The 15151-nt window shown below is 41.1% G+C and overlaps 1 protein-coding gene and 1 pseudogene across 2 annotated transcripts in view; one reads left to right on the forward strand and one right to left on the reverse strand.

Annotated features, from left to right (window-relative positions):
• The window catches only part of DNAH3 (dynein axonemal heavy chain 3), a 249628-nt gene that overhangs the window by 200183 nt on the left and 34294 nt on the right, over positions 1-15151 (reverse strand). For both annotated transcript variants that reach the window (XM_040257140.1, XM_040257147.1), the window contains exons 15-16: positions 7409-7593; positions 6053-6176 (exon numbers count right to left, since the gene is read on the reverse strand). In XM_040257140.1, the coding sequence (XP_040113074.1) occupies positions 6053-6176; positions 7409-7593 (309 nt within the window). The remainder of the gene's footprint in view (positions 1-6052; positions 6177-7408; positions 7594-15151) is intronic.
• Positions 10997-12648, forward strand: LOC120859259 (annotated as a pseudogene).

A 15151-nucleotide genomic window follows, 5' to 3' on the forward strand; every position in this document is an offset into this window, starting at 1 on the left:
CCATTTATCAGCACTGCTCAGCCATATTCAAGCCTGGGGAGAATATGATCTGATACCATAGATGTAAAACTTACAAATATATGCTATTATACATAATTTGTAATCCTACCTCCCAGAGACAGCTGCTGTGAACCTATTGGTGGTTAAATATTTCCAGATGTTTCTCATACAGGTAAATGTATATAAAATATGTATTATAACATATATGCTATTTAATATATGTTGTTGTTTAGTTGCTAAGTCACATCTGACTCTTTTGTCACCCCAAGGACTGTAGCATGCCAGACTACTGTTGTCCATGGGATTTCCCAGGCAAGAATACTGGTGTAGGTTGCCATTTCTTACTCCAGTGGGTCATTCTGATCCAGGGATCGAACCTGTGTCTCCTGCATTGGCAGCTGGATTCTTTACCATTGAGCCACCAGAGAAGCCCTAATAAAATATATACATGTACAAAATTCATGCATATACATATTATTTATTTATCTATTAGATATTTATTATTAAATGCCTAATTCCAAGAACTGCTCTAGGCATCAGGAATATATTTGTGAAGTACACTCTTAAGCTCCCTACTCTTATGGAGCTTATATTTTAGTTTGGGGAAACCCAAACAGTAAACATATATGAATGGATGAATGAATGGATGGATAGATAAAACCATACATAGATAAATATGAAATAAGATATTTCTGATAGTGATAAATGCTCTGAAGAAAACAGAACAGAGCAGAATGCCTAGTGGACGGAAGTGAGGAGCTACTTTAGTTAGAGTGATCAAGGGAGACTATTCCAGAGATTTATCTACTTTATTCATATTATCAACAAAGTGAAAGTGAAAGGAAAGTGAAGTGGCTCAGTCATGTCCGACTCTTTGTGACCCCATGGACTGTAGCCTATCAGGCTCGTCCATCCATGGGATTTTCTAGGCAAGAGTGCTGGAGTGGATTGCCATTTCCTTCTCCAGGAGATCTTCCTGACCCAGGAATTGAACCCAGGTCTCCTGCATTGCAGGCAGATGCTTTACCATCTGAGCCACCAGGGAAGGCCTATTATCAACAAAGGAGTTCTCAAATGTACTTCTCCCTTTTCCTAAGAGGTAGATTAGCATAGTGTTAAATGGATAGGTTCTAGAGCTGGACTGACTAGTTCAAGTCCCTACATTGCTACACAGTAGCTATGTGACCTTGTTCAAGTTCTTTAAACTCTTTAGGCCTCAGATAAAACAGGGATGGATAAAGTGCCTACTCTAGTAAGCTAACATATACAAAATGCTCAAATTGAGCCTGGTACATAATAATCACTATAAAAGTGTTCATTCACTAGAATTTAATTCTCACTCATTAGAATTTAAACTCTACCAATGCAGTTTTAATCTCCTTAATTCCTTATTGAATCTCCAGCACTTAGAAGAAGCATCTGGCCTAATACCATCAATATTCATTGAATGAATAAGGGGAATTTGCCATGGAGAACAACTATAGTAACATAAATTTGGCTATTATCTTAAAAATATTTTGTTAAGGCAGTTTTGATGTTCTTTTTTTTTTTCTTAAAAATAATTTAAAAGAGTTAATTTTCAATGGTTTGATTTGAATTTATTTCTAACTACACTGTGTGGTAAGTAGCCTCTGGTAAGGTCCTCAAAGAGCCACACCTCCTGGTATTTATATCCTTGTATAACCATCCTCTTGAGTTTGGGCTAGAGCTAGCAACTCACTTCTAACAAAGAATATGGCAAAAGTGATGGGATGTTACTCCCTCATTTTATAGGCAAAGGTAGTCTCAAGTTGGAGCCATTGGTTCTGCTTGATACCTGCAATAGAATAGGACATCCTATTCTCTCCCTCCCCAGTCTTGCCTTAATGGGCTCCTTCTCATCCCTCAAGTCTCATTTACATGAGCCCTTCCTGGATTTGCCCTTTGAATGCAACCACTGCGCTCCATTTTCCCATTCTTTTCCTTCATAGAGCTTCTGTCTTATCAGCTTTAGCTTCCACCTCCCATGTCCCTTTTCTTCTCTGTATTCTCCGATAAGAGAAATGGATACAGGAGCCCAAGAGGAAAGCAGGCCAGGTGGCTACTGCCTCTCATGCTTATTTTTCACCAAAGTTTTAAGGATTCAGAGACAGAAAACCTAAGTGCAACGAGACACAGCACTACATTTTTGCTTTTGTTTTGTGATTTTATACTCTGATAGGTATTAATTTCAGAGAATATCTTATTAGGAAAAAGTCTCATTCATTCACTCACTCATTCATTCATTCATCAAAAGAGTGAGAACTTGCTATTTGCAAAGCACTATGTTCTCCCTGGACACCCCAGAACACAATCTGGGTACTCTCCCTAAGATACCTTTCTTTCTATTCACAAGATGCACTCTCCTGGCGAAGAGCAGCTCACATTCCTGAGATGTTTGTTATGTATATTCCAGGTTACTTTTGGGCCCTTGGAACCTACCACTGAGTGGAACAAAATGGGAGGAAAGCTGATTCTCCTGTTGTCCACACAATTATGTGCTGCTGACTGCCTTTTCACATCATTAAGATTCTTTTTAGATGCCAAATACAGACTTACACACAAAAATAAATCTCTGATAAAACCACTTTTGAGTTCTTCCCAGAGCGAAGTAGTATACAAACTCAGTGATTATTGGAAAATATTACTGTTACCTATTGCTTAAAATTTCTCTTTTACAAATTTTATTGAAATGCAGTTGACTTGCAATATTATATTGGTCTCAGTTGTATAACACAGTGATTTGATATCTTTATAGATATTAGACATTAGACAAAGTTATTATAAAATATTGACTATATTCCCTATGCTGTGCATTACATCACTGTAAAATATTTTTTATAAGTTTATATTGTTTTAAATTTTTAATAATTGCTTAGCACATTACAATTTCTTAAAGTGCTTTCAAATCCCTAGTATATACATATATATAAGTATGTCATTAGTAATTAGTAGGCACTCGGGAAATTTGGTTAAGTAAATTGAGTTCTAGTCCTAGGATCATCTGAAGTCTGTGGGAGAATATTGCAATAATTTTAAAATGTTATATTGTTAAGAATTCTGGCAAGAAACATAATTTACTCTGATGTTCAAAGAAAGAGACTTCAATGAAGGGACTATTTACAGAGGTGAGATGTGGGTAGGGTTAAAGGAACAAAGAGAAGAGAATGAAGCATCCAGAGATTAGTAACCTCAGGGGGAAGTCACTGATCCCTAGGCCTGAGGGGACAATGAGAACTGGAAACATGGAGGAGAAAGAATTGTTATCCTGGAGGGATGCAGCTACTGGCCAGAACCCCAGGAACAAGTAGGGAGGGAGAGGATAAGCAACACAGCAGCCACTCTCCCACCTCAAGAGGGCTTTCCACTGGCCCTGCCTGTCTGGATCCAACAGACACAGGAGCTGAAAGCTAGAGACTGCAGGAATCAGCCAACCATGCATGGAGTGGACAGAGGAACTGCTACTGCTAAGTCACTTCAGTCGTGTCCGACTCTGTGCGACCCCATAGAAGGCGGCCCACCAGGCTCCCCACTCCCTGGGATTCTCCAGGCAAGAACACTGGAGTGGGTTGCCATTTCCTTCTCCAGAGCATGAAAGTGAAAAGTGAAAGTGAAGTTGCTCATTCGTATCCAAGGTGGATAGAAATTGCGAGAGGGGGTGGGGACAACAAATGGAAATTGGCATTGACGTAAAAAAAATTACTGTGGCCTGGGAAAATAAGGTCAAGTCTCAGAGAGGGAAGGGGACTGTTCTCATAGAAGATGAATGAATAAATGAGTATTTGTAAGCCCTCCTCACAGGTTTTCTCAGGATTTATGCAAAAATGATAGATAGGAAGTTTAAGAGTTTACTAAAGAGAGGGCTGAGCCCAGGGTTGCAGGTGTCCTTAGAGCTGCTTCTCTGCTGAGCTCTGTGATTGAGAGCTCAGATACCAAGTGAAGGGTCAAGCTTGAGTTGCCCCTCCAAGAAGTCTGGCACTCTCTTCTCACCGTAAATGACACGTGTTCCAATTTCTTCCAGAGCCACCCCTCAGTACCTATTAATGTCAACAGTTACTGTGAATGGTCTTAGAGTAATGTTCTAGAAGTCTGCTCACAGGTAGTGGTTTGAAAGTTAAGAAGCGTTTTTCTCCCTAAAGAAGTCATTGTTAATGTGCAAAAGAAGCTGACTGCTCCTGAATGCCTGCCATGTGCTGGATATCACTTAGGCACCACCTCAGACCACCTGATTTCATCCTTTAACACAATGACACCTCTCAAAAAATCAGATGATCTGAGATTGGTTCTACTATCCCCATTTTCCAGATGAGGACACTTAGGCTCAAAAAAGATGAAGAAATTTGCTCCTGTTCATCTAGCTTTTAAAATGGTTCTGCTTCTTGGTGAGGCATCAAAATTCAGTTCCACTGAGGGGGGAGGCTATGTGTAAGGGGTGAGGGGGTATAGGAGGACCCTATACTTTCTGCTCAATTTTTCTGTGAACCTAAAACTGTTCTAAAAAGGAAAAAAGATGCTTGCTCCTTGGAAAGAAAGCTATGACAAACCTAGGCAGCATATTAAAAAGCAGAGATATCACTTTGCTGATAAAGTTCCATATAATCAAAGCTATGATTTCTCTAGTAGCCAAGAACAGATGTGAGAATTGGACCATAAAGAGGCTGAGCACTGAAGAACTGATGCTTTCAAATTGCGGTATTGGAGAACACTCTTGAGAGTCCCTTGGACTGATTTCCTTTAGTCAGTCCTAGAGGAAATCAACCCTGGATATTCATTGGAAGGACTGATGCTGAAGGTGAAGCTCCAATACTTTTGCCATCTGCTGTGAAGAACTGACTCATTGGAAAAGACGCTGATGTTGAGAAAGATCAAGGGCAGGAAGGGAAGGGGACGACAGAGGATGAGATGGTTGAATAGCATCACAGACTCAGTGGACATGAGTTAGAGAAAACTCTGGGAGATAGTGAAAGACAGGGAAGCCTGGCATGCTGCAATCCATGGGGTTGCAAAGAGACAAAGCTTAGCAACTGAACAACAACAAAAACATTAGTTAAAAAGTATCTATTCATTGGGTTAAATTCTGGGTTCTGGGGACAGCAGCCAGAGGGACAGGGAGAAGAAGGCTGTAGATAGAAACAAACATACACATCTCTTTTGCTGTTTTGCTGGGCTAAGGTTGTTGTGAAGATAGCAACTTCCTCTCCTGGGATTATCCTTGAGTGCAATCTCCCATTCTGTGTAGAAATCCCTGCTTTTATCTTCCCTTTTCCTTTCTACTGAGTATTAGCAAGGATTACGGAATCTAAAGTTGGGTACTGGGGGTTTCATGTGTGATGGGGATGGTAACTGGTATGAATTTGCAGTCCCTAAACAAAGTGCTATAAGTTGGTATGTGTATGTGTGAGTGTGTGTGCACGCATGCATATGTACACCAGCATGTCTTTACCAGATACGTGATACTTGGCCCACTTCACTTGACATTGTCTGACTTCTTCAGTATGTGATATTTTGTCATTGTATTAAAATCTTTATTTAGCAGTCAAACACACTTTTGTGTCTAGAATAGAGCACAGCACATAGTAAAAAGCCATAATACTCAATGAAAAAATGATTACAGGCAGATTAGCACTGAATGAGATCAACTGCAAAACAGGCAATTTCTCAGCTACCAACCATGTTTTATTATCTCTGTCTTGATATCTCACAGATCCATGGTCTTAAATGTAAGGCTGACAATTTTACTATTATTATTGTAAGGCTGCTCTTATATGCTACTATTTTTGCCCTTTTCTCTCTGCGGCACTAAATTTCAATTGTTCAAGGAAGGGAGGGAAGGTATTGGTTGGAGTTACTACAGTGAAGCAGGCTTACAGAGAATATCCCTTAGTGGGAAACAAAAGGACATTCCTTCTCCACCAATTGTCATGAGCCTTCACCCACGCATTGCTGGATCGGGAGTGGCCCTAGAGAGAACCAGGAACATACAGCATATTATAAAGCAGGATATCATTTCTTAAACATCAGACTTTTCCTGTACCTTTTAATGAGGTCCATCTCTGCCTGATCCCTCTTGCTAAGGAGAAGGTTCCGGCTGTTTTCAAAGATATCTTCAATCTGGTCTGGCCAGAGGAACAGAGTGCTGTTCAGTTTGATATCCTCTTCTGCAAAACACACACAGTCTGCTCTAGGACACTTCTCAGTTTGCAATGAATTAATTCAGCAGAATAAGAGGTCAACAGAAGTGAGTATAGCGGTGGCAATCAATGAATGGGCCCAATACTGATGAATGTTACCCAACATTTACTGAGCACTTACCAAGGGCCAGGCTAGAAGGTAGATGGTATGATCATTTTTGTTTTTACAGATGGGAAACAAAGTTAAGCCAAGTGGTCAAGGTTACACTGCTAGGAGACAGCAGAGCAGATTTCAAACCCAGGACTAACCAACTCCAAAGCCTGTGTTCTAACCACTATGCACTTCATTATCTTCCTAGGCTAGGTCTGAGTAGAATCCTAGCTAACGTTTGGTACTATTCTTTAAACTATTTCACCTCATCTGAATTTCAGTCTGGGTTAAAGGTCAATGGTAATATCAATGCCAGATACCCTACCCATTTTATGGCTCTGGTCAGTTAAAATGCCCTGGGTTTCCTATGCACCCTTGGGAATTTAGCGGGTAGAGGCCACAATGAGGGACCCCAGTGTGTGTTCACACGGTCAAGAGCACAGCTCACGAATGTGCAGGCGGATGGTTATGGGACCAATTTTTCACTCCCAGTCCCTACTTCTCCCTCCCATAACGATTCCTCCCTAACCATGGTGAACACCAGATAATTCACAGGTATTTCCAGATGGAAAAAGGTTCTGAAACGTGACTTGTAGAAGTGATATTAGCTTTTCTTTCAGAACCTGGTCCTTACAAAGTTAGGTCCTTATTGAGTCCTAACTTGGCTCAATAAGCCATGAAGGATCCCAGCCATTTCTTTCCTCTTAAAATATGCAAGAGCATGAAGGAAAGTGCCCTGGCTTCCTCAAAGGTAGGAGTGTATTAAGATTATAGATGAATGAAACCTATCCATTTACAAAAGCACTCTGCATTTGAAAGAGACTTTTTTAGGAACACCTCACATAAGAGGCAAAGACAGGCATCTAAGAACCAGTCAAGTCCCTAGATATTTCTTTTTGTCTACCAATAAGATTCTCATCATTTGATTCATATTTCTCTGGATAAGAGTGTGGAATTAGTGTCTCTAATATAGAGACACACTTAAAAGCAGCTCTTCTGATACAGATATTTAGTGGGAGGATTGTGAACTCTCCTTTTCCGGCTCCTTATATCTAAACATATAAATATATACATACATTTGCACGTACACACATGACATCATACTTACGGGGCAAGTCTGCATAGTCCATCAAGAACTCCAGCCGGTCAACTGCATCTCTAAGTTGCCTCCTGAGTTTGAACACGGTGACATCGCTGGATTTCTTTAAGAATTCAATGAGGAATACGAGCTCCCCAGTGTTGATAGGAATCTCACTGACTTTGTCGGCAATGAGGCTGTACTGATTACAGATGCTACAGGGAAAGTAACAGCCATCATCAACATCTAAAATACCTTTCTTATGAAACCCACTATACTAAGCAGACATGATTACTATTTGGAGATTAGAACAAGGTTTTCCAAATTTTCTCTACCTGTAAATTCTTGATGGATAATATTCACATGCATACCATATTTAGAAATAATAACAGTAGAAATGGTAATAATACATGACATGTACTATGCCCTTTAGCATGCCCATTCTAATCACTGAATGAGTATTAACTCATTAATTTTCACAAAATTTTTAAGTTAGGAACTATTAATGTCATTAACATTTTATAATGGAAGAAATGAGGCTGAGTAACTTTATCCAAAGCAACATGATGTTTAGGTGTCAGAGCCAGGATCTGAACCTGGTTTAACCGATTCCAAACCTTATACTTTTTTTTTAAATTAATTAATTTATTTATTTTTAATTTTACTTTACAATTCAAACCTTAAACTTTTAACAAATAAGAGTTAAGTCTTATTTGGTTCAGTCTTGGAAGACTGAACTTTTCTAAGAATCTGTCCATTTCTTCCAGGTTACCCATTTTATTCAACATAGTTTTAGAAGTCCCAGTTACAGCAATCAGAGAAGAAAAAGAAATAAAAGGAACTCAGATTGGAAAAGAAGAAGTAAAGCTCTCACTGTGTGCAGATTGCATGATACTATACATAGAAAACCCTAAAGATACTACCAGAAAATTACTACTCAGTGAATTTAGCAAAGTCATAGGATACAAAATCAATACACAGAAATCACTTGCATTCCTATATACTAACAATGAAAAATCAGAAAGAGAAATTAAAGAATCAATCCCATTCACCCTTGCAACAAAAATAAAATATCTAGGAATAAAACTATCTAAGGAGACAATAACTGTATACAGAAAATTATAAGACATTGATGAAAGAAATCAAAGATTACATAAACAGATGGAGAGAAATTCCATGTTTCTAGGTAAGAAGAATCAATATTGTGAAAATGACTATACTACCAAATGCAATCTACAGATTCAATGTGATCCCTATCAAATTACCGATGTTATTTTTCATGGAACTAGAACAAAAAATTTTTACAATTCACATGGAAACACAAAACACCCTGAATAACCAAGCAGTCTTGAAAAAGAAAAATGGAGCTGAAGGAATCAACCTTCCTGACTTCAGATTATACTACAAAGCTACAGTCATCAAAATCTATGATACTGGCACAAAAACAGAAATATAGACCAATGGAACAAGATAGAAAACCCAAAAATAAACCCACACACTCATGGGTACCTTATTTTTGACAAAGGAGGCAAGAATATACAATGGGGCAAAGACAGCCTCTTCAATAAGTGGTGCTGGGAAAATTGGACAGCTACGTGTAAAAGAATGAAATTACAACACTTCCTAACACCATACACAAAGATAAACTTAAAATGGATGAAAAACCTAAATGTAAGACCAGAAATTATAAAACCCTTAGAGGAAAACATAGGCAGAACACTTGATGACATAAAGCAAAGCAAGATCCTCTATAACCCACCTCCTAGATTAATGGAAATAAAAACAAAAGTAAACAAGTGGGATTTGATTAAACTTAAAAGCTTTTGCACAGCAAAGGAAACTATAAGCAAGGTGAAAAGAGAACCCTCAGAAAGGGGGAAAATAATAGCAAGTGAAACAACTGACCAAGGATTAATTTCCAAAATATATAAGCAGCTCATACAACTTAATACCAGAAAAACAAACAACCCAATCAAATAATGGGGAAAAGGCCTAAACAGAAATCTCTCCAAAGAAGACATACAAATGGCTAACAAACACATGAAAAGATGCTCAATATAGTTCACTAGCAGAGAAATGCAAATCAAAACTACAATGAGATATCACCTCGTGCCAGTCAGAATGGCCATCATCAAAAAATCTACAAACAATAAATGCTTGAGAGGGTGTGGAGAAAAGGGAATGCTCTTGCACTGTTTGTGGGAATGTAAATTGATACAGCCTCTATGGAAGATGGTATGGAAATTCCTTAAAAAACTAGGAATAAAACCTCTGTATGACCCAGCAGTCCCACTCCTAGCCATATTCTCTGAGGAAAGCAAAATTGAAAAAGACACATGTATCCCAATGCTCACTGCAGCACTATTTACAATAGCTAGAACATGGAAGCAACCTAGATGTCCAACAACAGATAAATGGATAAAGAAGCAGTGGTGCATATATATAATAGAATATCACACAGCCCTAAAAAGGAATGCATCTGAGCAGTTCTGATGAGGTGGATGAACCTAGAGCCAATTATACAGAGTGAAGTAAGTCAGAAAGAGAAAAACAAATATCATATATGGGCTTCCCTTGTGGCTCAGCTGGTAAAGAATCTGCCTGCAATGTGGGAGACCTGGGTTTGATCCCTGGGTTGGGAAGATCCCCTGGAGAAGGGAAAGGCTACCTACTCCAGTATTCTGGCCTGGAGAATTCCATGGACTATACAGTCCTTGGGGTTGCAAAGAGTCAGACAGGACTGAGCAACTTTCACTTTCAATGCATATATACAGAATCTAGAAAGATAGTACTGAAGAATTTATTTGCAGGGCAGCAATGGAGAAACAGACATAGAGAACAGACATATGGATATAGGGAGAGAGGAGGAGAGTGTGCAATGTATGAAGAGAGTAACATGGAAACTTAATTACTGTATGTAAAATAGACAATGGGAATTTGCTGTTTGCCTCAGGGAACTCAAACAGGGGCTCTGTATCAACCTAGAGGGGTGGGAAGGGAAGGGAGAGGAGAGGGAGAGGACATATGTATACCGATCCATTTATCTGTTGATGGACGTCTAGGTTGCTTCCATGTTCTAGCTATTGTAAACAGTGCTGCAATGAACATTGGGGTACACGTATCTTTTTCAGTTTTGCTTTCCTCAGAGTATATGGCTAGGAGTGGGATGCTGGGTCATACAGTGGTTTTATTCCTAGTTTTTAAAGGAATTTCCATACCATCTTCCATAATGGCTGTATGTATACCTATGGCTGACTCGGACTTCCCTGGTGGCTCAGACGGTAAAGCGTCTATCTAGAATGCGGGCAATCCGGGTTCGAGCCCTGGGTTGGGAAGATCCCGGGAGAAGGAAATGGCAATCCACTCCAGTACTATTGCCTGGAAAATCCCATGGACAGAGGGGCCTGGTAGGCTACAGTCTATGGGGTCACAAAGAGTCGGACACGACTGAGCGATTTCACTTCACTATGGCTGATTCATGTTGAGGTTTGACAGAAAACAAAATTCTGTAAAGCATTAGCCTTCAATTTAAAAATAAATAAAAATTATGAAAACAATAGCTACCATAGTTTTGCCCTCGCTGTGAAGAGGAGGTGGAGGAGGAGTCGGCTCAGGGAGATGGGAGCATCGAACTGGAGCGCGGAGCCAGAGTGGGGGAGCCTAGCCGCCCGCCCGCCCGACGCCGCCAGCCGCTCCCCGCCGTCAGTCAGTCAGTCGGAGCCAGGCCAGGCCGGCAGGCCGCCCCAGCCCCTCCCTCGTCGTCAGGCCGCGAGGGCAGCACTCTCGAGCCAGGGGGAGGGACAGCGAGTGAGCGAAAGTGCGCCAGAGCGGGGAGGCGGGACGGAGCGAGCGCCCGCGAGAAAGGAAGCCTCTGCCCGGCCCCTTCGCCTTCCCTTCTCTCCCCCGCCCCGCTCCCGGCCCCCTGCCCCACCCCGAACGCGGCACCTTGTCGGCGCCGGCGGCCAAAGTCAGTAAAAAGCAGCTCAACTCAACCTCGACGGGGCCAACGAAACCTCAGAAAAAGAACAGCAAGAAGCAATTGAACGTGTTGATGAAGTACAAAATGGAATAGACAGACTCAATGAACAGTGAGGAGATTTTTGAAAATAGAACAGATATATAACAAACTCCGCCAATCATTTTTTCAAGAGGTCCGAATTGCTCGCCAAAATCCCAAATTTGGGGGTAACAACATTGGGGAGGGGGATGAAGAGGCGCTGTATTATTTGACAAGAGTTGAAGTGACAGAATTTGAAGACATTAAATTAGGTTACAGAATAGATTTTTATTTTTGATGAAAACCCTTACTTCAAAAATAAAATTCTCTCCAAATAATTTCATCTGAATGAGTGGTGATCCATCTTCAAAGTCCACTGAAATCAAATGGAAATCTGGAAAGGATTTGACGAAATGATCAAGTCAAACATGGAATACGGCCAGTAGGAAGAGACAGCATGAGGAACCAGAAACCTTCTTCACCTGGTTTACTGATCCTTCTGAAGCAGGTGCAGATGAGTTCAGTTCAGTTCAGCCGATCAGTTGTGTCCAATCCTTTGTGATCTCATGGACTGCAGCCCGCCAGGCCTCCCGGTCCATCACCAACTCCGGGAGTTTACTCAAACTCATGTCCACTGAGTCAGTGATGCCATCCAACCATCTCATCCTCTGTCGTCCCCTTCTCCTCCTGCTTTTAATCTTTCCCTGCATCAGGGTCTTTTCAAACGAGTCAGCTCTTCACATCCGCTGGCCAAAGTATTGGAGTTTCAGCTTCAACATCAGTCCTTCCAATGAACATTCAGGACTGATTTTCTTTAGGATGGACTGGTTGGATCTCCTTGCAGTCCAAGGGACTCAGATGAGTTAGGAGAGGTCATCAAAGATGATATTTGGCCAAATCCATTACAGTACTACTTGGTTCCTGACACGGATGATGAGGAAAGGAAAGGAGAAGAGGAAGACAACGATGATGAAGAGGAAGAAGGATTGGAAGATATTGATGAAGAAGGGGATGAGGATGAAGGTGAAAAGATGAAGATGATGATGAGGGGGAGGAAGGAGAGAAAGATGAAGGAAAAGATGACTAATGGAACACCGATGGGTTCCAACCTTTTAAAATTTTCTCCAGTCCCTGGGAGCAACTTGCAGTCTTTTTATTTTTCCTCCTCTTGTGCTCAGTCGCCCTGTTTTTGAGGTCTCTTTTCTCCTTTATACCATGGTTCACAACTTATTTGGGGGGTGGATACCTTGAGCAGAATTCAGTAGGAAAAGAATCTCTAACCCTTTCTGTTCCAAATTCATTTTTATCCTTTCCTGTCTCAATAAAAAATATATATTGATCTCTGCCCCCAGTTCCTAGCACCAAGCCCATGAAATCCATGTAATTTTATGGGTGATAAGAGTATCCTTCATTCTAGTGAGGTGACTCAGGGTCACTCCTGGATGAGGAGCTGGTCACTGGAAAGACTAAGCCATGATTAGAAGCCTGGAACAAATTAATTAAACTCAAGGAAAGGGTCACTAGAACTTTCAATTTACAGCTGGTTGGTCAGAAGCACAGAAGCACAACTCGAACTTGTGACTGGTGTCTGAAATTATGAAAGACAGTCTTATAGGACTGAGCCCTTAATCTGTGGAAGCTGATGCTACCTCTGGGAAGACAGTGTCAGAATTAAGTTGAATTGCAGGGCACCCAGCTGAATTGATTTATGTGGGGAAAGTCCTCTACACATTTGGTGACTGGCAGTGACAAGAACAAAGAGTTCTATATAGAAGTAAAGGAGACACACAGAAAACACACAGTAGGGAAGATGTAGATTTTGCTGCTCACAAGTTAGACTGAGTTGAGTATTTCTTTTATACCCATTAACTACTAGATCCTCTAAAAGTCCTGAATATGGGTTGATGATATCAGAAATCTGACCAAAATAACACCTTAGCAATATCCAGGGATAAGTTAAGCACAACAAACACTGTTTTCTACATGCACTGACAATATCATTTAAAATAAAGATCCAGGGGTCCTGTAAGCACAGGGCTATTCTCTGTCTGGTGTTGTGATGGCATAAGGGAGACCAGTATATTTTGCATCAATCTATGGCCTCTCTGCCCCCAATCCCTCCCAGCATCAGAGTCTTTTCCAATGAGTCAGCTCTTCGCATGAAGTGGCCAAAGTACTGGAGTTTCAGCTTTAGCATCATTCCTTCCAAACAGCACCCAGGACTGATCTCCTTTAGAAGGGACTGGTTGGATCTCCTTGCAGTCCAAGGGACTCTCAAGAGTCTTCTCCAATACCAGTTCAAAAGCATCAATTCTTCAGCGCTCAGCTTTCTTCACAGTCCAACTCTCACATCCATACATGACCACAGGAAAAACCACAGCCTTGACTCATGCAAAGAGTTGACTCATTGAAAAAGACTCTGATGCTGGGAGGGACTGGGCGCAGGAGGAAAAGGGGACGACAGAGGATGAGATGGCTGGATGACATCACCGGCTCAGTGGACATGAGTTTGAGTGAAATCCGGGAGTTAGTGATGGACAGGGAGGCCTGGCATGCTGCAATTCATGGGGTCACAAAGAGTCGGACCTGACTGAGTGACTGAACTGAACTGAACTGAACTGATGGCCTCTCTACTTTGTTGTCACTTTTTGGACAAGATTTTCCACCCTGAGGGGAACATACATTCAGACCTGAGGGATAACTTCTTATATCTCTACTCAGGGCCATGGAATTTCTGATCAATATTTCAAGTCATTGTTTTAGCAACTTTAGATAATGCACCTATAGTGGAAACAGATGGCATGCCCACTTTATGACAAGTGCACTTCAAGGTGCCCCCTGCCTTTATGGCCAGAGCATCCCTTTCTAGGGCACACCTATCACTGGAAACAAGAAGTTACTTCACTTGGCAATCACAAGACAAAAAAGTATCTAGGGTGGGATGTGGGTTCAGAAGATTCAAACTCACCTAATTGGGCAAGTGAGTTCCCCCCTCCCCCCCACCCCCCCAATCCCCCCACCCCGGGCCTCTTCTCCATTCAGTAGGGTGTTTTATATCTGTTTTACCTACCTCACTGGATGGCTGAGAAGAACAAATGAGTCAGAGTCACTATTTTCAAGGTAGAAAAGAAACTTCAGAACTCAATCACTGACCAGGAGTTTCTGTTTCTGGGCTCTTAGAAATCCCCAGGTTTGTAATGGGACCCTTACATTCACTTATATTAAAAAGACCAAAGGAAATTATACATTTATTTTGATGGGGAAGAAAGCATGGACCAACCAAGGCACCATGTTGCTTGATTTGACAGGAAGTGAAAGTGAAAGTCAGTCAGTCATGTCCAACTCTTTGCAGCTCTATGGATTATATAGTCTAAGGTATTCTCCAGGCCAGAATACTGGAGTGGGTAGCCTTTCCCTCCTCCAGGGGATCTTCCCAACCCAGGGACCAAACCCAAGTCTTCCACATTGCAGGCAGGATTCTTTACCATTTGAGCCACTGGGGAAGCCCTGATTTCACAGAAACAAATCCTTAAGGGGAAAAAAAAAAAAAAAAAAACTACCTGATGCTCAAACTTTCCAAAAGGAAATGTCCCAGTAGTTCGAAGGCTGAAAATGTTTTACTGTCCTAGTCCCAAATATTTCTTCTATAGGCAAAGGAATTGAAGATCCAAGAGGTGAAGCCAGAGAACACAAACAAGTAAATGGAAGGCCTTGGATTCAAAATCAAGACTTCTGGCTCCCAAAACAGGAATCACACCTTTTCATTACTCATTCAG

The sequence above is a fragment of the Oryx dammah genome, unplaced genomic scaffold (assembly GCF_014754425.2).
Source record: "Oryx dammah isolate SB20612 unplaced genomic scaffold, SCBI_Odam_1.1 HiC_scaffold_2, whole genome shotgun sequence".
NCBI lineage: Eukaryota > Metazoa > Chordata > Mammalia > Artiodactyla > Bovidae > Oryx > Oryx dammah.